General features: G+C 30.4%; 4 protein-coding genes across 12 annotated transcripts in view; 3 read left to right on the top strand and 1 right to left on the bottom strand.

Moving 5' to 3' along the window:
- The window catches only part of LOC127069768 (uncharacterized), a 49,693-nt gene extending 40,491 nt beyond the window's left edge, over positions 1–9,202 (top strand). For both annotated transcript variants that reach the window (XM_051007208.1, XM_051007209.1), the window contains 15 exons: positions 111–417; positions 500–1,122; positions 1,225–1,596; positions 1,678–2,517; positions 2,621–4,594; positions 4,683–4,927; positions 5,010–5,529; positions 5,601–5,885; positions 5,982–6,225; positions 6,314–6,657; positions 6,767–7,058; positions 7,159–7,473; positions 7,553–7,830; positions 7,913–8,320; positions 8,474–9,202. In XM_051007208.1, the coding sequence (XP_050863165.1) occupies positions 111–417; positions 500–1,122; positions 1,225–1,596; positions 1,678–2,517; positions 2,621–4,594; positions 4,683–4,927; positions 5,010–5,529; positions 5,601–5,885; positions 5,982–6,225; positions 6,314–6,657; positions 6,767–7,058; positions 7,159–7,473; positions 7,553–7,830; positions 7,913–8,320; positions 8,474–8,509 (7,083 nt within the window). In that variant the 3' untranslated portion in view covers positions 8,510–9,202. The remainder of the gene's footprint in view (positions 1–110; positions 418–499; positions 1,123–1,224; positions 1,597–1,677; positions 2,518–2,620; positions 4,595–4,682; positions 4,928–5,009; positions 5,530–5,600; positions 5,886–5,981; positions 6,226–6,313; positions 6,658–6,766; positions 7,059–7,158; positions 7,474–7,552; positions 7,831–7,912; positions 8,321–8,473) is intronic.
- A 1,764-nt stretch (positions 9,203–10,966) lies between these two features.
- Positions 10,967–13,046, top strand: LOC127069610 (26S proteasome regulatory subunit 8). The gene is made up of 6 exons (XM_051006794.1): positions 10,967–11,161; positions 11,247–11,391; positions 11,542–11,952; positions 12,046–12,272; positions 12,359–12,634; positions 12,773–13,046. Exons 1-6 carry the CDS (start codon positions 11,144–11,146, stop codon positions 12,911–12,913), a joined length of 1,218 nt encoding a protein of 405 aa, XP_050862751.1. The 5' UTR covers positions 10,967–11,143; the 3' UTR covers positions 12,914–13,046.
- Positions 13,047–13,628: 582 nt separating this feature from the next.
- Positions 13,629–18,995, bottom strand: LOC127069607 (amyloid protein-binding protein 2). 2 transcript variants are annotated; one of them, XM_051006788.1, is made up of 9 exons: positions 18,806–18,995; positions 16,978–17,091; positions 16,645–16,895; positions 16,377–16,556; positions 16,032–16,287; positions 15,827–15,951; positions 15,483–15,762; positions 15,237–15,402; positions 13,629–15,171 (listed from the first exon to the last, which is right to left on the bottom strand). In XM_051006788.1, the coding sequence occupies exons 2-9, from the start codon at positions 17,056–17,058 to the stop codon at positions 14,942–14,944; spliced, it is 1,569 nt and encodes a 522-aa protein (XP_050862745.1). In that variant the 5' UTR covers positions 17,059–17,091; positions 18,806–18,995; the 3' UTR covers positions 13,629–14,941. The 2 variants fall into 2 exon arrangements, with proteins under 2 accessions (XP_050862745.1, XP_050862744.1); XM_051006787.1 differs by lacking the exon at positions 18,806–18,995 and adding an exon at positions 17,781–18,762.
- Positions 18,996–19,064: 69 nt separating this feature from the next.
- On the top strand, positions 19,065–26,435 carry LOC127069598 (receptor-mediated endocytosis protein 6 homolog). 7 transcript variants are annotated; one of them, XM_051006759.1, is made up of 17 exons: positions 19,065–19,338; positions 19,399–19,474; positions 19,564–19,734; positions 19,990–20,123; positions 20,231–21,581; positions 21,664–21,845; positions 21,919–22,078; positions 22,163–22,336; positions 22,408–22,569; positions 22,652–22,999; positions 23,232–23,635; positions 23,733–24,207; positions 24,327–24,556; positions 24,649–24,905; positions 25,016–25,227; positions 25,322–25,707; positions 25,817–26,435. In XM_051006759.1, the coding sequence occupies exons 4-17, from the start codon at positions 19,992–19,994 to the stop codon at positions 25,946–25,948; spliced, it is 4,605 nt and encodes a 1,534-aa protein (XP_050862716.1). In that variant the 5' UTR covers positions 19,065–19,338; positions 19,399–19,474; positions 19,564–19,734; positions 19,990–19,991; the 3' UTR covers positions 25,949–26,435. The 7 variants fall into 7 exon arrangements, with proteins under 7 accessions (XP_050862716.1, XP_050862715.1, XP_050862719.1 ...); XM_051006758.1 differs by lacking the exon at positions 19,399–19,474; XM_051006762.1 differs by lacking the exons at positions 19,399–19,474; positions 19,564–19,734 and having other exon boundaries at positions 23,244–23,635.
- Positions 26,436–26,537: the final 102 nt, after the last annotated feature.

Below are 26,537 nucleotides of genomic sequence, written 5' to 3'. Positions count from 1 at the left end.
ATTTAAATATTCAAAGATTTCAATGAATCAACATATTGTATTCAAAGATACATGTATATATAAATAAGGTATTTATTAATAATTATATTAACTTTGTTAATTTTGTTTAGGATAAAAATGTAACAACGTTGTTGAATAATACTGTTGAACACAAACGACCTTCCACTCATGATGGCGGTGACATTCAATTAAGTAATCTTCTACATCTAGGATCTCTAGGGATCAATGGTCTTTCTGCTTTGAAGCCTGTAATTACAGCAATGGCTGGTTTATTACAAGGAAAAACTGCAACTCGTAGAAACGATACAGAACCTTCATCGGTAACTCAAGAAACTACTACACAAAGGTCACCTATCTACATTCCAGTAGCAGAATTTGCTGATGATGATATTGAAGTTGCGGAAAGTCAAAATATAGGTAATATTTTCGATGAATAAAAACTATTCACATTGCTCATTTGCGTTCGAGAGATTTATCATTTATAATATAATTATTTTAGCTGCTCATTTGGTAAATCCTAAACACAATCACATAGCTGAAACACGACATAAAGTTACCAGTAGCTTAGCAGACGGAATACCTATATCTCCTGGTGAAGTTATAACAGCTAATAGTGATGTCATTATTGGGAAACCTGGTAAAATGGCACCAAGACCACCGCAAAATTTTGTTAAAGAAGATGAACATATTGGAATGAAACCACCACCATTACCAGTACCAAATATCCCTGTCCATCCAGTTTTAGAAATTCTTGAGAACAATCGTGAAGATTTTCAGGAACAGCATTCCCCTAATATATATAAAGAACAGCTACAAATTATACCATCTCATAGGATCTACGAAGAACATTTAAAAATTCCACTTTCTATGTCACTCAACGCAAAACTCCAAGTAGTTCCAACGCAACCTCAGAAATTACATCCCGTTGAGTCCGTTCAGACTAATAAGATCGAATTAAAACACGAGGTCATACAACACGATCCTTTATTGAAACCACCTGACAAGCCAGGTACAGAGAAGCTTATAAACAAGCAATCTGAATGGAGTACAGATGGATCCAGAGGACCATGGGGAGCAACAAATCCTTTAACACCACCTGCATTGCCTGTTACATTTAGTGATGTACATGTCCTTTTGTATAATGATCATTTTATCACTATCTGATTTAATTATTACTTAGAACTACTTCATGTAAAATTAATTTATCTAATTGATCTTTTTCAGCTTTATTCGGAGAAACCAGTAAACGATAAATCTTGGCCGACATTGTTTAAGCAACAAAAACATCCAAATTGGGCACAAAAAGATTCTTTCCTTCCCGATGGTTTACCTGAAATTCAAACGTCGGAAACACAATCATCGCCATCCGAACCGATCGTTCATCAAGTCCCACACATTATTGACAGATCTACAGGTCAACCTTTACTTGTTAATATTCAACCTAGCCAAGTAGCAAATGTTATGATTCCTCAAGATGGAACACAAGCTTTGATATTTGGAGATACAGGAGAACGTCACATAAGTGGTCAATACTTCGATGATCCATCGCCATATCCAGAACCTGAAACTGGTCCTGGATTTGTTGGAATCCAAAAGGTTTTATATCTCGAAAACGTAATCGTTTTGTTAGACATAATATTCATGTAAAATATTAATTTAGATTCCATTTGATTCCAGGCAGAAGACCTATTCCAAAATTTACATGGGAAAGATCCATTAAATTACATGGTTCCACCGTCACCACCAAGCAATTTCAAACCTGCTATACAAAAAACAAATTCTTCCAATAGACCACATATAATCAGATTACCGCAAGTTCGTTTCGATCATATAAAACCACCGGGCAAACTAGAACCACCTTTTATCAGATCTGATAAGAGGCCAGCCGACATTCATATGATGAAACAACCCCATCAAAGTAGCGTCACGAATGGCCAAGGTTTTGTTCACAGTGAGATTTTAGTTCATCATCGGCCAGAAACTTTAAACTTACAATTGGCTTCACATACACCAATGATTTCTAATGGTCATCCCACTAATTCATTCTCTTCTAATGGGCAATTTGTAAAAAATCAAAAACCCATAAATACCTTACCAACTGTTCCATCTAGACGAGCGGAATCAACTATTCCTACTGAAATACCACATATGTATTCGTATCACAATAAACCAGATTCAGGAAACGAAGTTATTTCAAATACCAACTGGAAATTAAATAAAAAACCACCAAGGATTACTCTGAACAATCGCTTAAGACCTCAATCTGTATTGAGACCAACTACTCATCGACCTCACAACAGACCAGCGTATATCGAAAAACCTATTAATTCTGTTACCACAAAGACAACATATCCCGCGTCTCCAAAATTGCCATTTAAACCACAAAATACAGCTCTATTGCCTCATCAAATTTCATCGAATACATATTTACAATATGAATATTCAAACAAGCCAATATCAATTGGTAATAAAAATATAAACAATGTAACGAATCAAGGAATTACTCATAATTATCAAGTAAGATATAAATATCTTATAAACTTTATTATAATATAAAATAAGATTTATAAATGGATTACATCTTATTAAAATAATATATGTGTTTACTTATTATTTGCAGGTAAACTTTCAAGACCGATTACCTCAAACCAACCTAGAAAAAACAAATTTACTAAATAGTGGAGAATCTATTACTAAATGGAACCACGATCAGGCGCCTATTGGAGCAATAGAATATCATAATCCTTCGTATTTAAAAATAAAATCAGAAAACACAGGATATCATTCTCCGATGTTAATTGTTACTTCGAAGAATCATACTATTGATTCTATACATTTCGATGCACAAAACAAATCTAGACCATTAGATTCTGAGATTGCTGAATCAGAACATATAAAATCACATGAGAATGTTGATTCAAGTGATATTAATTATGAAAAGAAATTAAATGCGGTAATAAACCTACAAAACAAGACTACAGATTCGAAAAACAATTATGGAATGATTAATACAGATAAACCATCTTATGGTAAACCATCAATTACTGAACAAAGTCTTACATATAATAAAAATGATAATACACCTATTTTACATCCAGGTGAACCTTTCAAATTAAAAAATAATAGCACAATTTCGGCAAATGATACTTTTTATGGTACAAAAACGTACGAGATACCCGTCGTAAAGAGCAAGCCACATAAAATGTATGGCGGTAATGCTAATCGTGATAAACATCATGAATATAGAGAAAAAGAAAGTGAATTTGATTACAAAACCGTTCAAGAATCCTCTCCTATTTATCTGAACGATCAAAATCCTCTGATGCATCATAACGAAAACGTACAATCATCGACTATACGATATTCCTATGAACAAGATGACACCATAGATCTCAAACCACCTGCAATTATTCCACAATTCAGACCCATTGCCGATCACGAATCGACCGAATTTTATTCTAAACCACATGGTATTGTCACTCCTGAAACAAGACCTACTCGTATACCAGTTGTAGAAATAATAACAAAACCAACTGATATGATAAATGTTAAACAAAATAGTAATATTAGCCATATTAATAATTTTAAATCAAGTAACTTCGATAGTTTCGTCAATCAAAATTCACACAAGGAATATAAAATAGATCAACAACAACAAACTATCTCCGAAGATATGGTGAAACAATATGCTAGACCAAGTTGGAATGTTGGTACTTTGGATACTAACATGTATATGACTCAAAAGAAATCAGGAACTAAACCGAATGAACTTACGAACTATACGATTCCTGATTCCATTGATAAGAAAGTTGATACGAGAATACAAAAATTGGATATGAAAACTAATCATCCATCGCACTTTCTTGAACAAGGATTAATCACTGGAGTTCATCCTGAATATCCACATATTATAACAAAACCAAAACTACAGGTACCAGATCCTGTTGTTATCTCGAGTACTGCAATGAAACCGGATTCGCATATTCAATCAAACGTTCAATTCTCAATGCCTGTTGAGATTACTGACGACGAACAAAACGATAGTAAAACTCAAACTGAAAGACCTCCTAGCATGTTAATAATAAAAACTAATTCGTTAAAAAATAAAAATCAAGATAAAGAGATGCTTGAAACTGCTTATCAAACTAATTTTGCTTCATTGGATTCAGTCATTGGTAATTCCGAAAATCATAAAATTAAAAGCAACTCTCACAACATGAGTATTCACAGTAATCCTCAAAACATGTTGTTCAATGTAAAAGATCCTAAAGTTCCTTCGAGAGACATGATGCCACCACCTTTGAATTCGGCACCATCAAAATTAGAAGATGAGCAACAAAAATTGAAACCTCCACCTCCGCCATCTAATGATGTTCTTGGTTTATCACCTCCACCATTGGAAATTACAACCACGTACAGACCTATGCAACATAGACCAGATCCAATTATTATTAATGAACCAGATTTAAAATTATCTTCTAAATATATTCCATTAAAGGAATTGACAAAAACAATGGTTCCGCAGGCTAACGTGAAATCTTCAAATTTAAGAACGACGATAACCAAATCATTTCTTCCTGAACAACTTTCTGAAGTAACATATATTACTACTTATATACTAAATAATATATATATATCGTTTATATTATATTATATCACGCTACTATATCTTCTTTTTTCAGAGAATGGTACCATCCCCTCCAGCATTACAAACTAAATCCTTTGAAATAAGTACAACAAAAATAGGTATTTTACCATTTGGATCAACCCAAAAGCCAACTGCAAGTATATCTAATGTTTATATCAATCAATATATCAAATCGAAATATGCAACGACACAGAACACAATCAAACCTTCCATTATGGGTACACCGATTTTACATGCTTCTATTTCAACTAAGGGCATGGAACATTCAAGCGATCCTGGGTAATAAAAATTATAGTATTTAACAATTTATTTTTGAAATTAAAAATAAATAATGATTGTTTAATATCACGGATAATTTCAGAGTATCAGTGCAGCAAACTGCTATTACTACTACAAAAACAGTTACATCGACACAAGTGAAATCATCCGGTAGTCAGATCAAATCAAGCAAACCGTCATTACAACTTGATATTAAACCAACAAAATCATTAACGTTTGATACATCACATACTTCTGTTAAATTGGCAGAACAACCAATATTTTTACAATCAAGTCATGATTATATTTTGCCATCTGTTAACACAGAACCCACAGAATCTCTTACATTTGTTGTAACCACTGATGGAATTAAAGAATCATCCACTGTAAAAAATCATGAAATAACCAAAACATATAAACAGATGAATGCAACAACGACAGACAAAATACCTGTAGTACCGATACAAACGAATAAATCATTAAAAAGTAGTGATCCTTCTTTAACGAAAGGATATGTGGAGTTTAAAATAAATGAAACAACTTCGGTAACTGTGAAACCTAACGTAGGAACAGTGATATATGAAAATGTCTCTGATACAAATGTCGGTGTAAAACCCAAAGAGGTAATTTACACATCTATCACTCAGCATTAAATATCTATTGTATATACATATATTAATATTATATATTGTAGATCGTTCGGATTAAAATGTCAACATTAACGAAGATAGAAACATTTGCAGTAGGATTGCCACCAACAACAAGAACATTTTTGCTTACACATACAATGACTTCGACTACTGTGGAAACAGTAACAGAAACTTTTCTTCATCCAACCAATACTCTGACTACTATGACATCAAATATTTTGCAATCTATGGTAACACGGTTACCATCAATTTATGAAAATAGTATCGATAATGATTCGATCTTTGTGGTAATGAGCGATCAAAAGCCACCCGAGCCTGGTGCTGAAGAGGTATGAAAATTAAATATAAAAAATAAATCGTAAAAATATTGAAACGTCAAAGGGGTTGATCATTGAATATTTTCTTCACGAATTATTTATATACAGGTAGAAGCAGAATATGGCGAAGAAGATATATCAAGGGACGAACAAAATCCTACAAACAATGAAATCCATAGGGTTTTGGCTGGAGGTATTTTAGGTGCACCTATAGTACCTCTTCGACCTACCAATCAATGCACACCAGAATGCAAAGGGTCTAAAGCAGAAACATGTGTAGAAGTAGAAAATGAAATGAGATGCGTCTGTCGACCAGGATTCGCAAGAATGTTCCCAGATCGACCTTGTAAACGTAAATACTTTTAAATAATAATAAATCATTATTGTTAACCAAATAGAAAATTACAATTAAATAAACATTAAATTATTTCTTATTTTAGCAACTTATACGTATACTCTTCATGTTGGATTGGATCGTATTGGACACGAACCTGTAGCTTATCGAGAAAGTTGGAACGATTCTACATCTCTAATATATAGACGACTTGCTGGATCAGTGAAAGATGCTTTAGATAGAACATTAATGCAAAGTGATCTTAGAGATATCTACAGAGCTCTTAAGATTTCGAAATTTACTTCTGATCCAGTCAAAGTGGTATTTCATGTACAACTTAGCGACAATGCTAATGAAACCAGATTAAAAGAAGTTCTTCGGAAATATTTAGTTGGCAGTAATTATAGTTTGGGTGGTACTGAAGTTTATGCTTCGAAAAATCTTGAATTGGTAAATTAATAACAAAAAATACTTGATATTATATATATATATATATATATATAATATAATTGTATGGTGACTAGCATTTGTTAATGTTGTAATTTCATATATTATTTAGATTCATGCATCAGACTTTGATGAATGTTCGATTGAAGAGGATGGTCCTCATCACGATTGTTCACCAAATGCAGCCTGTTTTAATTTGAGAGGATCTTATCAATGCTCTTGTAAGGAAGGTTGGGCAGATTTATCAGAGAATCCTGCATATCCTGGAAGAATATGTTCGCAAGCACCGATAGGTTGCGCAGGATGTAACAATAAAGGACATTGTGTTACTAATATTCATGGACAAGAAATTTGTGAATGTTTCCCATGGTACAGTGGTCAACGATGTCAAGTTAATTTAAAAGGTTAATATTATTATGAATTATTATAAATATGATATATATAGATATTAATCATTTTCTTTTCGTTTCCTCTCTTTTTTTTTTTTTTTCATTTCATTCATAGTGATGCTGATAGCTCTGGTAACAACAGGAGCCATTTTATTGGGCTTGCTAGCTGTATGTGTAGGCTTAGCATGCTTTAGACAACCCGTTCATAACAAACATACTTCTGGAGATACTCGTGCAATGATTTCCGGAGCAGGTGGTGACACTAGCAGTGAAGATAGTGTCGGAGATGTAACTATTCCTTATCACGTGCCACATGTTTTACCACCACCGCCACAAATGATAGCACCATTACCTCCAATGAAGAGACCAATCCGCAAAATTAGTGAAAAATCACATCATCCGCCAAGAAAACCTATTGCAGCTGCATCAGGTTTGATATATCATGAAAGTTAGATATATTTATCGATCGTTTATGCTAATTTACGCATTTGAGCTTTTTATATACATAGAAATGACTAATGACGAACAACGAGACCGTTCTTTAACTGTTATGATTCCACGTGCCAAATATCGATCGGCTCCTCAGTCACCACAAAATTATAAAACAACTCTGAGCACATTTGTAACAGACGAACATAAACTTATAAATTACCTCGACAATGGTTCTCATCATCCAGGAAATCGAAAACAAAGTATATCGAGTACAAAGGATTGTAAAGAATCTGATTTACAAGCTGCAAGGGCATCTGCAGTGTCAACTGGTGCACTTGTCAGTGCCGGATTCCAGGTATTCTTTACGTAATATACATGACAAAAAACAAAGAAGCATTTAACCACCTGAAATAATAATCTGCCTTTACGTAATATAGGTATCAGCAACAGTAACAAGAATGATGGATGCCGAATCAACCTTAGCTAGATCATGCGGAGAAACTACTATAGAACCACCAACAAAAGTTCTAAAGAATTGTGATAGTCAAGGCGATCTAACATCCACTTTAGCACGCTCTTGTGGTGAAACAACAATACAAACGCAAACAAAACTACTTAGACAGGATTTAGCTGAAGCGGGATCTATTTTGGCCAGGTCTTGCGAAGAAACAACTATTCAGCCATTTACAAAAATAGCGGCTACTCGAACAAATAGTATTAAAGATACCAGGAACAATAAAAATTCCAGAGATAATGGTAGTGAAGGACATACTATGGCTGAGCGGGATTTGGGAAGTACTTTAAGACTTCCACCTCACCATCCACCACTTTATAGCCCGGACAGAGTATGATAAAAATTTTTATTTATTACTGAAATGTAGTTATTATTGAAGTTTTCCATTATCGACTGTGGAAATGAATAAATTGTTTTTATATCCATTACGAACTAATAGAAAAATTCTAACGCGTAAATAAATCAGGTTTATTATTAATTACAGGTTAGTGATCGAGAATCCAATTTTGACTCTCTTTAAATAAACGAGAGAGTATAAGTATAGTGATAAATCGAGGACTAATCGAAAGATAATTATATTGAAGACACAGCCGCTGGACGGTGGTCTTTGCAGCTGGTTCAGTTGTAAATACTGAAATTCGATGTTGCCAAATAATATAACATCATTTAAGAAATACTTTTTACATCTTCGAATGATAAAAGAAAGTAGAACGAGAAAGAAAATGGTAAGGCCAAATGATAAAGATTTTTTAAAACAAAGATATGACTATTTCTAGGCTTCGTCTTTTTCTTAATAATAAAGAAAAAAAAAAAAACAATAATAAAAAAATTAAAGATGCCAAGAATTATTATTATATTATAAACCATAAGAAAATTTTTAATTCACAAAAAGTTGACTAATATTTTTTAAAATATTATTTATTTATATACTTGCATTTGTAAAGATATATCACGATATCCATATATCTGCATAATATTTGTAAGAACAGTTTGAGATGTTGAATTTCAGATAAGGAATTTAACATGTACCTCAACATGTTAGGAAAAAAATGATAAAAAATGCAAGTTTAAAAAAATATAAATTTTAAACCTTTCCCAAAATAATTGGGAATATACATAACTGATACTTATTGATTTATTTATTTATCACTCGGTAAATATATATTTCTTAAATAATTTGATATGTATCAGTTATCTTTAATTTAATCACTCTTTTGAAAAAAAAAAATTGTTCTTGTAAATGTTTATGATATTTTAGAAAGCAAATGAACTAAACAAGTAAACTAGTAATACATAAAACATTCCAAATAATAATAGTTAATATAAATCTTCTCGCTCTTATGATGTCCTTTTCTTTTTTGTGTTTTTTTTTTTAATGATTTAAAAAAATAACGTTATGTGTGTTATCCTCTTTATTTTTATATATTAATCTTGAAACTGGTGAATATAATAATCAATAATTTATATTCCTTCCTTCAAACATATTTTGACTTAATGAAATTAAAAAAAAAAAAAAAAAATGAAATGAGATGTCGATAATGACATAGCCATGAGTTTCGTTCCTTTTTAATAATTTTAGACTGGTATACGATCAATATATACAAACATACAAAAGCTTGAATAGATATCGAAACAATTATTATAAATAAAAATAGAATTGATATTTGAATTTTAGAAATGCTTGAATGAACAAACAGATTGTATGTTTAATTATTATAGTAGGCGCACTCCCAGAAATTGATTTTCTTATTTCATATCTCCGATTTTTTTAACGAAATGATGTTTTGTTAAAAACAGAAAAAAAAAAGAAAACTCGAACATAACTAACGACGATTATAATCTAATCTAACAAATAAATTTTCATTATTAACAAGAAAAAAAAAATACATATAGAGATTAAGTTGATATTTAAAAAAAAAAAAAGAAAAGAAAAAAAAATTAACCCGATTTTTCCGGGTAATAGAAATTAGGAGAGGCATGTTTGTCAAACGTAACGGGATGGAAACCGCGATACTCGTACCTCTTTTATTAATGAACTTTTATTTTTATACATTTAAATAAACTCTTTCACATACACATATGCGCGAGCGCACGCAACGACACATGCGCATAAAAGTATGCATTATAGATGTATTCTGTTGTACATATTGTTTCCCCCGAAAATTCTATACAAATACTATTGTAATTATATACTTTTACGTTATAATAAAAATAAAAATAAAATGATTTTGAATGTTACAAATATTTATCTATATATCATAATTATAAGGTTATTCATCATACCATACATTATCTATGAGGTAAAACATCCTGATGAAATTATTTTATAAAATATATATGAAGAAAAAGTAGTGATCATTATTTTTACTATATACAACGATTTTTGTCTCTAACGAGTAATCTAACAACTTTATAAATATACCGATGCAATAGACATATAAGAAGGACAGTGTTTTTCTATTGAGCTTATAGTTCATATTTTGTCCATACCTATCGCTGAAGTTATATACACTATAAGCAAAAAGTAATGAGAAGCTTTAATATAACCAAATATTATTTGCTGAATAATATTTGAATTTGTGTAAAATGTAATAACCAATAACGTAAAAAACGAATGTAGATGTAAAAAATAGAAAAAGAATATCTATTCAACTTTAAAGTTAAATATTAGGTAAAGTTAAAGATTTATAAAAAAAACGTATTTAATAAAAGTAATAATACTTTAAAATTGATTGAATAAATAATGATAGATATATTTATTTATAATAATTGTACATACCTATTTTAAGGCATAATAACCACGCAGCTTCAGTTATTTCGTATCACACCAACTATAATAAAACTTCACAAAAGTAACACTAGACGGCGCTTCGATCGATTCGGATCTTGGATTGGAATATTCCTTGTAAGAATTAACCAATCAGCTTCGTTTTCAAAATGGTCACGAAGCAGTTAATGACGCTAAGGTTATGGCAATCTACATCAAATAAAATTCTAAGATGGCGACAAAGTGACAAGCATTTCTTAGTTGCTCTCGTACGAAGAATTAAAGAAGTGAACTCTCATAGTTTTCATTCATTTATAAATAATTAGATGGAATTATAAAATAATAGAATTTTGTTATTATTATCGAGCACAACGTAAAATCTCAACGATGACTCAAACAAATAGGGTAAATATAACTTAACCTAATATATGGTCTTTTGTATCATTTAAACTAATCAAATTTATTTAATTATACTTTTATTATAATTTAGATGGAAGTAGATGAGAAGAATGCGAAAGGAGAAGGTTTTAAACCATATTATATAACGAAGATCGAAGAGTTACAACTTATAGTAGCGGAGAAAAGCCAGAACTTAAGAAGATTACAAGCACAGCGTAATGAATTAAATGCAAAAGGTAATTTATTTAGATGGTATTCGTTTATATAAAAGTTTTTATTAAGATATGTGAAAATTTTTAGTAAAATTGATAAAAAATAGTAATTAATTGAAAGTAGAAATTAATGTCTGTCATTCATAAACTTGTATCATTTTTGCTCTTTCATAGTGCGTATGTTACGAGAAGAATTACAGCTATTACAGGAACAAGGTTCCTATGTTGGAGAGGTAGTAAAACCGATGGATAAAAAGAAAGTTTTGGTTAAGGTTCATCCTGAAGGAAAATTTGTAGTAGATTTGGATAAAAATATTGATATCAATGATGTAACACCAAATTCAAGAGTAGCATTACGCAATGAAAGTTATACATTACATAAAATTTTACCTAACAAAGTAGATCCGCTTGTTTCTTTGATGATGGTAGAAAAAGTACCAGATTCTACTTATGAAATGGTAGGAGGTTTAGATAAACAAATTAAAGAAATCAAAGAGGTTATTGAATTGCCTGTTAAACATCCAGAGTTATTTGATGCACTTGGTATTGCTCAACCAAAGGGTGTTCTTTTATACGGTCCACCAGGTATAAATATAACAAAATTTAATTTTAATAAAATATCAAAATAACCTATGTAAGGATAGAATATATCAACACGATATTTGACAAACATTGTAGGAACAGGAAAAACTTTGTTAGCAAGAGCTGTTGCACATCATACTGAATGTACATTTATTCGTGTATCTGGTTCTGAGTTAGTACAAAAATTTATTGGTGAAGGTTCAAGAATGGTTCGTGAATTGTTTGTAATGGCAAGAGAACATGCTCCCTCTATAATATTCATGGATGAAATTGATTCTATTGGTAGTTCTCGTATTGAATCTGGATCTGGTGGTGACAGTGAGGTATATTGACTATTATAATTTTTATACGTTTTTATATAACACTACTAAAAAATTACGAAATATATTATCAATTTGGCTATTCTTAGGTTCAACGGACCATGTTAGAATTACTTAATCAACTAGATGGTTTTGAAGCAACAAAAAATATCAAAGTTATTATGGCTACTAATAGAATAGATATTTTAGATCCTGCTTTACTTCGACCAGGTCGTATAGATCGTAAGATTGAATTTCCACCTCCTAATGAAGAAGCCAGACTTGATATTCTTAAAATTCATTCTAGAAAAATGAATTTAACACGAGGTATAAATTTAAGAAAAATTGCAGAACTTATGCCTGGTGCATCAGGAGCTGAAGTAAAAGTAAAAATTTTATTTAATCTCATATTTATTCCATCTTTATTTTCATCATCTTTCTCTCTCTCTCCTTTGAAAAATTTTAAAATTAAATATTATTTATATTTATTGTGTAAAAATGATTAACTTTGCTTATATATTCAGGGTGTTTGTACAGAAGCTGGTATGTATGCTCTTAGAGAACGACGAGTTCACGTAACTCAAGAAGATTTCGAGATGGCTGTCGCGAAAGTTATGCAAAAGGATTCAGAGAAAAATATGTCCATTAAAAAGTTGTGGAAATAATCATTTCAAGCAATCGACCAGATTGTTTATCAATTATTGCCACATTTGCAACTTTTATAACAATGTTTCTAATATATATATATTGATCAATCTGTATGTAGAGAAATAAAATCAGTTAGCTATAAAAACAAAATTATAACTTTTTCAATATTTGTATAACTTTTATTTGTGTTCTTAACATTTACGTAAAAGTGTGATTTGTTTTTATTTAAGCAAGCTAATATTATTCAAAAATACGAGGTTCACAAAAATATTTACACTATAAAATTTTTGTCAAATTATGTTTTATATACTATGGCTTGGCACATCGATGAACTAAAATAATTTTTAAAACGTTTCATTTTATATTATATTAAAAAATGATGTCAATTTTTTAAATAAACAGCCCTTAAAATTCGATATAACTAATTTATAAAAATGTTTCTTTTACAACAATAAAATTTCCTTTGTATGAACATCAGATAAAAAACTACAATTTACTCATTTTTGACACTGGATGAAAAATATTTTCGCACGATCCTGATCATGATTTTAATATATATTTGTTTATTGGTTTGTCCCGGTTACTAAAAAATATTTTGTCTGACCGATTTTATAACGCGACTTAGACTATATAAAAGGAGCAAACCAACGAATTATATATGTATATATACATATATATATATATAACTCGTTACATATGATTTCAGAAGGTTGAAGAATAGAATTATGAAAATTTCGTAAAAAATTATTGGTAAAAATATAATCTGACTCAAGTACTCTGTTTAACATATGAACAGTTGCCCTATTTTCACTTAACCCCTAGTATAAAGCTTAAGCGCTGCACTCTTTTTTGTTTTATATTTTTTGTTTCTTATATATAATATGATAAAATTGTAAATTATTATTTATACATATATATGTGTTTTCTCTTTGCAGTCATATGATTGTTATCAAATTTTGGTGTCGTCAAGTTTTGTATTTATAAGCTAAACAAAGACACTTATAATTACATAAGTTTTCATAAAGTCCTATATATATATATATATATATATATATATATATATATATATATATATATATATATAAAATTCACATTTTACATTCTAAAAAGAAAATACGCAAGAGAAAAGTTAACTTGCAAATATGCTATTTAAGTTTAAGAAAATCTCGCATGTAATGTTGTGACAATTACTATATGGCTATTATAATTTTTTGATTCACTATAAGTGCAGATAATATTAAATATAAATTTTTTCAGAAAATAATTTCTCTAAAGTAAATACTTAAATTTTTTGCAGAGTAAGTAAAAGCAAGTACATAAAAAAAGGCGTTTACACACCTTGTAATACACGTTACAATCACATATGTACAAATTATACTAAACTCAACTGTACATAACAGAGATCTGTTATTTGCGCATGTTGTTATTTTCTATTATTAATAACGATTAAAAGTTTTTACATTCTAACATTCTATATAAGAATATTATATATTCTTGCATTAATGAACATTATAAACAGATTTTTGTTTCATTATAAACATTATAAACAAATTTATTCTACAATGAATTTAAATCTTATACACCAATTATTTAAGTCAATAACAAATTGTAATAAAAAAAAAAATGTTTACACTTATAATCAGATATATTTGTTTAAAATCAATAACAGGAACTCCTATAAATTTAAGGGCTAATTATTACGTTAACCGTAGGATGTGCAAAAGTGCAAAAACGGATAGTCGAACAATTAAGGATATTTCAGTATGATGCAGTACATATATAATTCATTCATTAATTCACAAAAATGCTAGTTTATCGCTCTGTTATATATCTATATTAAAAAAATAAAACAAATCTTCGTGCAATTGTAGTAATAGAAGATCTATACATGGAGATACAATTAATGGAGATTGACTTACGAATTGCTAGTTTTGAAAATTTTTTTGAATCTACATCATAATATGTAGGTCCTTACCAATCAAATTAACATGTGATAATTAAACTAATGAAAATTACCAACATTAGATGATTTTCTTAATATAGTATCACATAGAAAAAAACGCACTAATTACTTCCTCAATTGGCTGTGGTCGTTTTTGAAGATCAATAGGTTGATCTTCTGATTGTGCGTACTTATCTCTAAGTTCTTTCCAATGATTAAAAATATCTGTATACTCCAACACTTTATCACGTTCGTCTAATTTTGTATAAACATGTAGAAGTCCACGATAATCGTATTCCAAGCCACTATAACTTTTTCCAAATAATTTTAAACCTAAGAGAAACAGTTCCAGTATTAATAAAAAGTTCTTAAGATGCACTAAGGAGAATATAACTTACTAATTGCAATGCTGCGATAATAAAGCTTTTCTGCATCCCTGTACCGGTTCATATGGAAATTATACAACGAGGCCAAATGACCCACGCTTAAGCCAACCTCATAATCTTCAGGTCCTAATAATTTTTCCTTTATACTTATAGATTTTAAATGCATTGCTTCTGCTTCCTAAATATAATTATATAAAAAATTTTTTATTTGTTGAATCATGCATATAAAATATCATATGACATTAGCATCATACACACCTCAAATTTTCTCATACTTTGATATAAACGACCCAAATTGCCATAATGTTTTGCTGTTTGAACATTTATTTCACCAAATGTTGTTTTTGAAAGTTGTAAGGCAGATAAATGCAAGCATTCAGATTTTTGTAATAAAGTCTGCTCCGATAAAGGCATTGGAGCATTATCTAAAGCTATTTCTTCAAGTATTAATGCTTTTACTCTTTTTGCACTTGCTAACATAATGTGGACTCCAGCAAAAAGTTTTTCCATTATATCTATAGCTTTGCCAGCATGGTCACTGTACATAAAAAATTCATATGTACTTTTTTTCATTTTGAAAAATTTAAAAAACTAAATTTTACCTTGCTTCTTGAAATTTCCCTGAATTATATTCTCGAACATACAAAGCATATGCCAAATCTTCATGTGCTAATGCAACATGGAGATTAGCCTTTCCAAATATTGCCTTTCTAATGTCTAATGCAGCCTAATATTTAAAAAAAATATTAATATATATAAAACTATAGATATACTAATAAAAATGAACATATTATAAAAACTATTTACCTTATAAACAGACACACTATTCACAATACAATCGTAATTTAATAGGTAAAATCCATAATCTATTAAAACATCGCTATATTTTGGATGGTCTGTGTCAAAAATTTCTTTTGCAAGATAAACCGCTTGTCTGATTAATAAACCAGCTTTTTGAAATTCTCGTTTTACTACACATGATTTTGCTACTTGTCTTAAAACATCAATTATGACCCGTGGTGGCAAGGATGGTTTTAATTGTTTTAATGCTTCTATACCCCACCTAAAGCATAATATAGCAAATCTTATCATAAAAGCAACTATTTACATAATCTATTGTCTTCATAAAATGGTATTAAACAAAATACTTGCTTATATGCTTCATCATATTCACTTCTAATAAAAAAAAGAACACTAAATTCTCCATATAATGCCGCATAATTATTGTTGGTGTGTCCTCCACACCTTAGCTGCTGTATCGTATTCATAGCAAGTTGATGCGTTTCAGCTGCTCCACGAAATGTATAATATGCTGCTTGTGCATGTAACAATCTAAACATCACAATGTATAGCATACTCTTTATTTAACTTGCTGAATATTACAGCAGAAAGCATCGAACACATGAATGTTAAAACATACTTGCAACAACATTTTAATGTACGACATAAATTTTCAGGAGTTGGCTCATCCAAAATAGACAGTTTCTTACAAGCTAATAAAACCCTTTCACTTTCCGTATACCAGCCAGCATCACTAAGAAATTCACCAAGTCGTAAGCCCACATTTATTACTTTATCATGAGCTGCAAGATTTTCTTCAACGCGAATACAGCAAATATCATAACTGATTGCTAATTCTTTTCCAACCATTGTCCCATGATCCATAAGGGCCTTAGAATCAGATATTATTGTAATAATATTATTACTGTATGAGATGTTGGCACATAAGACAAAGATCATTACAAAAATTTACCTGAAAGCTCTGTAATAAATGTACACGACGATTTGTGACATTGAGCATCCTGGAAAATGTTTCCAAGTCTCCAAGTTCCATTCCTAGTAAACATAGTCTTCTTTCTTGATACAACTAAAAGATGTTACAATTACTAATTGTAAAAATTTTTTTTTATTACATGAACATCGCATGTCATTTATCTATATATACATATTATATATCATGACATATAAACGTATATATATACATATATATATACAAATGACAAATAAATATTAATATTTTTTTTAATTTTATTTTCATCCGAGGTAATTCATATCCAAAATAATCTTCAACTATATTATTATATCTTTGCATAAAAATTAAATACACATTATGTACATTAGTATAACCTAGTTTATACAAATATTTCATTACAAAAAATATTTACCGTATTCTACAATAAATCTATTTTAATTGATCTTTAAAACATATAATATGTTTTTGTATCTATCTCTCATTAATACAATATTGGTATTCCTATCATATAGAACAACATTTTATGAATACTTAACGTATAATTTATTATTCGAAATTCAATAAACCCCCCCCGCCAATGTAATAACATTGGTAGAAAACAAAATCGAATAAACCTAAAATAATATTCTACATTCTAATGTCGCTGTTAAAGACGTCATAAATACGACGTTTCCTTAATTCCTTGTTTACGAATAAAATACACATAAAGGATCTTTATGTCTTTCTTTTAACGTATGTATAATGTACCGCGAGTGAGTAAGAAAATAAAAAAGAAGCTTCTCTTTCATCGCCAATTTCTTAACCTGATAATAGAGATCGAAGAGGACGTTCTCAGGTAAATATACGAGATGTTTTCTGTATGTGAGCAATCTGTCTGCAATCGCGGAGACGCTCAGTTTATAAAGAGTTTTCGTCGACTGCACCAGCTTCTTCCGTCCTTCGGCCATTTTCCCAGGGCCTTAGCCTTTGTACTTGTCTCTCTCTCTTCGACGATACCACCAATAGAACGATACGTCGCGAGATCCGTTTGATTACCAGAAAATAATGCATAGGAAAGAAGACAAATACTATGTCGAATGTTGTGACCAACCAGAATCACGCTGTCGAATAAATTTGACAGCTCGACGAAACGTCTCCGTACACGGATGACGTTTCATACACGCGTGTGTCATTAAACGCGTTCTCTCTCTCTCCCTCTCTCTCTCTCTGCCTCTCTCTGTCTCTCTTTCTTTTTTGCTTTCTTTCTTTCTATCTTTCTATCTTTCTTTCTTTCTTTCTTTCTCTCTACTCTGTATCGAATACAATTTTCATACATTTTCCCTTATACATACGTTTCGTCCATTTACTTATTCTATATCTCAATCAATACATATTTTTAAGAGAGAAAAAACATTTCTAATATTTCATAGACAAATCGTTTCTAATATTTGCTTTCTTTCTTTTCTCTTATGATTATTATCTTTTCATTGGTTAGGAAAAGAGAATGGCGTTTCAAACCTCTCTTTTGTTTTTCTTTTCTTTTTTTTTTTTTTTTTGCGGATTCACATTATTAATTCTATTTAATTGATTCGTATGACATTGAATATTTTCTATTGATTACTATTCCGAGAAACAAATGATTTGCCTAGGGTCATTTTTTTATGTCCATTATTAACGATCTGTTAAGAAAATTGATTTCTTGTTTTTCTTGGAGGGCATTTTAAATGTAGTAATAATCGTTGAAAAGTATTCAGTTCGATAGATGATATTGTAGATATTATATCGAAATTGTTATTAAGATTTCGTTTCATCGAAAGGGTAAAAATAATTAAATTATCGTTTTCATTACCTGTTGGAATTATTTTGTAAAAAATATTCGTATCTAACACTCGTATCTATGTTTAGATTAAATACATTATTGCACTTTGCATTATACTATCACTATGATGATAATTACTTTGTTATTGCATTAGTTTTACTTTCGTATTATTATGTATTTTTTTTTAAGGATGCACCTTGCTCTAAAGTGCATCCTGGTGCATCCTTGAGTCGCACTCGATTCGATCAAAACTCATTCGATTTCCGACGGTTGTTGGCGGTGGATCGACATCCGGTGCATCTGTATAAACTGCATTCTCTTTCTACCAAAGTACTACGAATGAAGTGATTTCCTTTCTCTCTTGCACGGCGTTGCGATTGGTTAGAAAATAGACTGTTTTTGTCATTGGCTAAAAATCGAGAAAGTCGTAAAGAAATTGAGTATTATAGTTATCGGAAAATTCTAACCTGAAATAGAAAATGCGTATTGCTGGGTGTGTTACTTCGAACTATAAACGATAACAGACATTTTTCCTGCTGTTGTCAATTGCACGTGTGCCTGTGGTAAGTAATTACAAGTTACTCAAATTTTATTTTTGAAGTAAACGACATTATTTTCCCTAGTTCTCAACAGCTATTCGTAATATGACGTTGTAGAAGCTATATACGACGTATTATTATTCGTCAATTACTTCTTCGAGTATGGAACGTTATAGTTGTTGAATATTATATATCTTCTGATTTCTATTCTTATTATACTTATATATTTAATATTTATACATCTTTCAGAAACTATTAAACAAATATATCTATTTGTCTTTCATTTAAGAACTATTTTCTTTGTTCTTGTTTTAATGAGAAAAATCATGATTTCTGATGTCATCTGACACTTCCTTAATTCAAGGACTAAGATAGATACATTTACACTCTTTAATACCTGTTTTTAACAGATCAAATTTAGTAAGCATATCTTCTTTTTTATTTACATTAAATATTTCTATCTATAATAAAATATAAATTTGAGAATATATCATATAAATATTAATATTTAACTTGTTAATATGAATGTAATAAATATTTCTTATTTTCTAATATTCTTAAAAAGATATTATTGAAATGACTATATAAAAAATATGATTTGTGAATATTATACATACTTATATAATTTAATGTACGTTTATATGGTTAGCTTTTATTATCATTTTTTATCTTTAGTTATGTCATCAGCAAACAGTATAGAGTCCCTTGGGACATTGCAATGGGACATGATTGATTTGGCTGGCCATTTGCGGCAAGAGCGTTTGTTTGTCAACTCGGAACAACAAAATTTACAAACTCTGAACGAAAAGGTATGAAACAAAATGATTATTTTTTTAATATAATACACTTTAATCCTACATTTTTTCTATCTTATTATGTAATAGTATTGTATAGCCAAAATATATGATCTTTTCAGGTTTTGTATATGTCTTCGGACTTAGCTCAACAAGCATGGGTTACGGCACAACAGAGAGTTAATTTAAATCGTCTGATAGTTGCAAGGCCTGATTGTACACCAGCTTCTTGCTGTTACAAAGCAAATACACTTGAAAATTCCAATTTTATAGATGCATACAAACATTTAAATTATCAAGCATGCTTATCTTACGGCGAATTTCTTGGTGCTCTTCGGAAGTCACCTAAATTACTTGCATCTTGTTTAGTTGTGGGAGATAGGATTGTTCCAGATACAATTCAAGGCATTGTACAATCTTTGGCTGCTGGATTATATGGCAGCTGTTTGTTACCAGAAGATAAAATTTTAGTTCTTAAACTTTTAAGGCATTTAATGCTTTTACAAATAATTCCTTCGGATAATCCACGAAGACTTCTTAGACATGGCACATGTGCATTTTCTAGGTTTTATTCATTCTTTCATGAAAGCCTTTTCTCTGCAAAGTTTTTTTTAACTGCTGCATTACATACCCCTATTATACAGTTGCTTATGGAAGATGAAATATTTTTGGATATCGATCCAGACAAAGTACCTATCAGATTTCCACCTACAGAAAGATTAAAGAAATTTGGAAAGGAAGGTACTCCCGAATATCAGGCAAAATTACAACGATATAGATTATGGACAGTCAATTCTTTATATCGTATTACACAGAGGTTTATTATCAGTATTAGAGAAAATATGCATTGTTTTCCAACCAGTATTTATTGGCTTGTTAGACAAATGGCTGGACTTCTCAGTAAAAATGGAAATGTGGAGCCGAAAGAAGTACATGCTATGTGCACAGATCTTGTATTTACATATTTTATATGTCCAGCAATAGTTAATCCAGAACCATATGGTATTACAGATGCACCGATAAGTTATGTAGCAAGATTTAATCTAATGCAAGTTGGTCAAATTTTGCAAATACTTTCACTTATGAAATATCAAACTATTGATACAAAAGCATTTGATTTGTATAGAAGATTTGAAAAAGATTCTGTGTCTTCCATAATCGATGTGATGTTAGAAGGTGCAGCAGAAGATTTGGAAGATGAACCTACTATAGTTGATAATAATAAACTTCAAGGCCTGTGTCGTTCTGCTGCGTTATTTACAGAGAATGAATTGAATACTCTGACTACATTTTTACATACAATAGCAAATGATAGCAATATGGATGGCATTTCACACATGAGTACATTTGATAAAAAACAATTAACAGATATGCTTTCACAACTGCCTTTAGGATTACTAAACAGCAACAGTAAAGTTTCTAATAATATCTATCTGGAAACACCCAATAAAAGAAGTGGTTTCTTAGGGAAAGGTACATTTTTTTTGATACATAAAAATAATAATTCTATTAACTATACAAAATTATGATTGTTAATATTTTCTTTTATCTTAAGGAAAAGATCGTGTTACTAGGATGTCCTCATCTCCCTCTAATGTAACAGCGGATATGCAAGATGAAACAAATGGTACTTCAACACCTGAAGATGAATCTTCAGATAAAAATTCACAAGATGTGTTAGTTATACCATTTGGCCCAACAACTGGAGAATCTGTTGGCTTGCTTAGTGAGCAGAAAGTAAGTGTTTTTTTGTCTTTTTTTTTTATATATATATAACATTTATGTTTTTATAACAAAAAATTGTTCAAAGGTTTTGTGCATGGAACTTCAAAATAATACAGAAAATAGTTCTGTTACATTAAATCTTGCTGATGATATGGTAAATGGTCACAGTAGAAGAGATTCAAACAGTGCAGAACGTTTGGAGACACAAGAAAAAAGAACAAGATTTTCTTTAGCTCATGATGAAGGTAAAACTATAAAGTGTATAAATTTATTAAAACAAGGAAAAAAAAGAAGCAAAAATTTAATACTTTTATTTGTCTCTTTTACAGTGTTATTTGAAGGTTCAATTGGTAATACATCAGATAATCTAGAAGCTGTTTCAGAAGCTGCCTCCAATCATAGTGTTGCATCTTCATTAGAATTAGAAACAGAAGATCAGAATGATAATTTATCAGACATGGTATCAGCCAATGTATCAGGAAGAGGAACACCCAATATTTCTGGTTTGTAGATTTCTATTAATGAATGAAATTAATTTTTATATAGGTCAAATTATATAAATATATATTTTTAGGTCGTGATACTCCATCATCTCAAATTACAGAGGGTGATGACGGACGTATTGCAGGTGAAGTAAGACAATTGGATTTACCACCACCAAGTATCCCAACTAAACAAAGTCGTTCAGAAATAGATGATAAATTCTGTAAATTTGAAATTAAAAAACTTATTGAAGGTACGTTGATAATCAAGGTTATTTGAAATTTAATATATATATATATATTTTTTTTTTTTTTATTATACTTTTTATTGTATAGGAGATGAAACAGTTTCTATGGTTTCTGACACATGGTCCACTGATGTACTGGCATCAGATAGTGAAATAGTAGAACAACAAGAAAGAATTATTTATCCTCCTTCTTCCGAACAAATTCCGCCAGCGTTACCTTCAGAAAATGCACAGGCAATGTTGGATATTAGTGAGACTGCATCTGAAGCATGGAGTACAGATGTATTGGCTAGTGATTCAGAAAGACTTACTGAAGTGGATATGGATGATACAGCCAGCGTTGCTAGATCCGATGATACAACTAGATCTGAAATAGAAGTCGAATGCCGTGGTGAAGCGGAAGCCGGTGCAGAATCATTACCATCCGCTATACCGCGTAAGTATAAGAGAATACTATACTTAAGCAAGTATCCTTAAATATAATTATTTATTTTGTACAAATGTGGTCATTGATATTTATTGCAAAAAGATTTTGTATATATGTATGTAGATATATTAATTAATATATCGCATACAAATATGGAAATATATAAAAAAGTATTTTGACATAAAGATTATTAATGACCACACGTGTACATAGATATATTATTACATTATACTAATTTAAGCTGTAGGAACAGATGATCCTTCTGGAATTGTTTACCATCCAATACCTGGAATCCAAGAAGATTCTGCTATTCAACTCGTCGCACCAATTCCTGAATCACCTTCGTCTTCTAATGTAACTGGTCGTGGTGGAACTAAATCTGATTATAGAAGAAGCACGATGGAATATGTTGATAAGAATGCTAATACCATAAACAGCACAGATTATGGTAAACCATTCCACGAAGACAGCCTCGTTCAATTGATAGACAAATTGCAAATTGACAACGACTCAAATCTTGTGGATCAAGCAGCACATAATCATATTGGTGCTGCTGCTGTTACTCCAGCATTATTACTGGCTAATCATATTAATGCTCCGACGCTATCTAATGAAAAATTGCATAATGGTGACACCAAAGGCGAAGTTAGTACCTTTCTTTATTTTATTTTATATATATATATATATATATATATATATATATATATATACACACATAAAAAAATATTACTGCGTTTTGTAGGAATCAGAAAGTTCATTGACTGGCGTTGATGATGTGGTGGTACGATTGAGTACAACGAGTTTAACATCTAGCAGTAGTTCTGGATCAGAAACTCGAGCGAAGAATAATGCATCCTCATCATCCGAATTACCATTATCACCACCGATAATTAATGGTACTTGTGACGTGACTGATAGTGTTGTTTCTAATTTCCATAAACCAACAGCATCTACAGGAGCTATTCCAAAAAGTATAAGTTTTGATAAGACCGCTGAACGTGGAGATAAGGAGCTTCTAGATGACGATCAGAAAAACAAGCGTGGTTTTTTTGGAAAATTGAAAATGTCGCTTAGAAATCGTCGGGGAAAGGTTATACGAGGAGCTGATGAATTGAGATGTTACGATAGAGAAGCTGGCGGCGATGGTATTGATATAGGAAAACACAGACTACGTAGAATCATGTCAGAAGATGTAACGTCAGCTGGAAATATGATTGGTATGTTTAATCGTGTTAATCGATGATATCATTATCATCTAAATATTTTCTATAATTAAAAATTGTAATGAAATTATATGTATATACATATATATGTGTATATATATATATATATATAGATAGTTCCGATGATATTTTGGCAAAATATAGAAGAAAGCCTAGTACAGCTAGTGATACTGCTTCTATTGAAAGTAATCAATCACGTACGAAGGAAGCAGAAGATGAAAGACTTTCAATTGATCCAAATAACGTAGAACTCTCTTTTGCTTTCGCCGATGCAAAAAGAAAATTACGCATGGTACTTAGTACTGCTGACCTTCAATACATTCCATGGAGCTTTGCATCCGAGGTAAGTTTTATTATTTAGTTTAAACTTTTAATAGTTAATTATAATATATTCGTTGATACAATTCTCTCTAAATGTTAATAATGTCTTAATAGAGAAGCAGTTGGTCACAAAAGGAAAACGAATTGGTTTCTTTCCTTCAACTTCAATTGGCTGAAGCTATTAATTTGCAGGATAGAGCACTGATAGCTCATTTACATGAAACTTTAAGATGTGTTAGATTATTTAATGACGATGGTTGCAGGAAATTATTTAAATCTTTGAGAGAAGATTATCAAAGACGATCGCCTTACATCGCATATTTGATCAGATGTCGGCAGGGTTTATTATCAACGTTAGCTCATTTGGACAGGTGGAGAAATGCACGCACATAAATATATATTTCTTTGATAATATATAAAAATCGCGTTATTAGTATAGTTATTATAGTTAATGTTTAAAAAATGTATGTATCTTTTAAAGGTTACGTGTTCGAGTGAAATGTGATCGCGATGCTGTTAATAATCATCTCGTATCCGTTTTTGTAAGAGTGTTTTTGGAAAAAAGAGAAACATTGTTTCTACGTTTTTGTGATGAATTCAAGAAGCTTACATTGGCCGATGAAAAGCAAGATCTAGTTGATAACTTCTTGAGTAAAATTCACGTTGAAATGGATAATGATCCAATCTGGCAAGGTATTAATAAATCAATTAACGATATTATATCATTTTATTACATATAATCTTTTGCAATTGTATATCTTAATTGACGTGTATATAACTTCTTTAGCTGCAAGCGAGTCTCAATTGGAGTTAGCCAGAGTCGTTGTAGAACGAACTGTTATGGCTCGAGTGTATCATAATGCTCTTTATCCAAATGGCGATGGAGATGTATATAGAGATCAACTTCTTTATGATCATATTAAAAAGCTTGCTAAAGTTATAACGCCTAATCACAAGGATTTACGCATTCCAAAGGTGTATCATTACGAATGTCCTTGGCCATGGGCCCAAGCTGAATTAGCTGTTATTTCTGCATATAAGACACCTAGAGATAAATTGCAGTGCGTATTTCGTTGCGCTACAACAATAATGAACTTGTTGTCTATGGCTTCTGAAAGAGGTATACCTGCTGCTGATGATTTAATTCCCGTATTCGTTTATGTTATCATAAAAGTAAGTAAATGGGTATGTTTTATTATTATTTATTTATTTATTTTTATATATATATTTTTTTACGCGTAATATAAGAGAGGTAAACCAAAAATAAAATAATTATTTTCAGACTAATCCACCATCTTTATTATCAACTATTCAATATGTAGATAGTTTTTACGGGAATCGATTAGAAGGAGAAGAACAATACTGGTGGACTCAATTTTGTTCGGCGATCGAGTTTATTAAAACTATGGATTAATTCTATTTGCAAGAGATTATTATAATATAGCATAATAACAAATGGGTTGCACAGAGATTAATTTAAAGCTGTAGCAGCGTTGTAACATAATTATTACCCGAATAATTTCATAAATGTCGTGATTTTACCGTGTAAAGCTAAACACAGTGATAAGAGTTATATTTCCCACATTTTACGCTAAATACTTACCAAATAGCATTGATTCTTGCTTTTCGATTGAAATGTAATAGTAGATTATATCTAATTCCAAGTACTTTTATAATTAATGTAATAATATGAAATTATACTTCTTTTCACCTCACTTAGCATTAAGTAGTGAGAAAAAATGCGAGAGCTCGTGTGTAAATAAAAAAAAAAAAAAAGAAAAAAAAATGGTTTCATAAACATTTCAATATTCTATAGGATATATAATATGTATCTCGTTGATTATTTCGCTTATGTTAGAAACTAATTTACAAAATACTTTACAAATATGTATCTTCAAAAATCTTATTATTTCAATTCAAACCTTCACATTTTTATTAGATGGAAACGTAAATGAAGAAAAAAAAGAAGATGGGACAAAAAGAAAAAAAGAAAAAATGTATTT

The sequence above is a fragment of the Vespula vulgaris genome, chromosome 16 (assembly GCF_905475345.1).
Source record: "Vespula vulgaris chromosome 16, iyVesVulg1.1, whole genome shotgun sequence".
Taxonomy (NCBI): Eukaryota; Metazoa; Arthropoda; class Insecta; order Hymenoptera; family Vespidae; genus Vespula; species Vespula vulgaris.
Note: the sequence above shows the minus strand (reverse complement) of the source record. Positions and strands in the feature narration are given on the sequence as shown.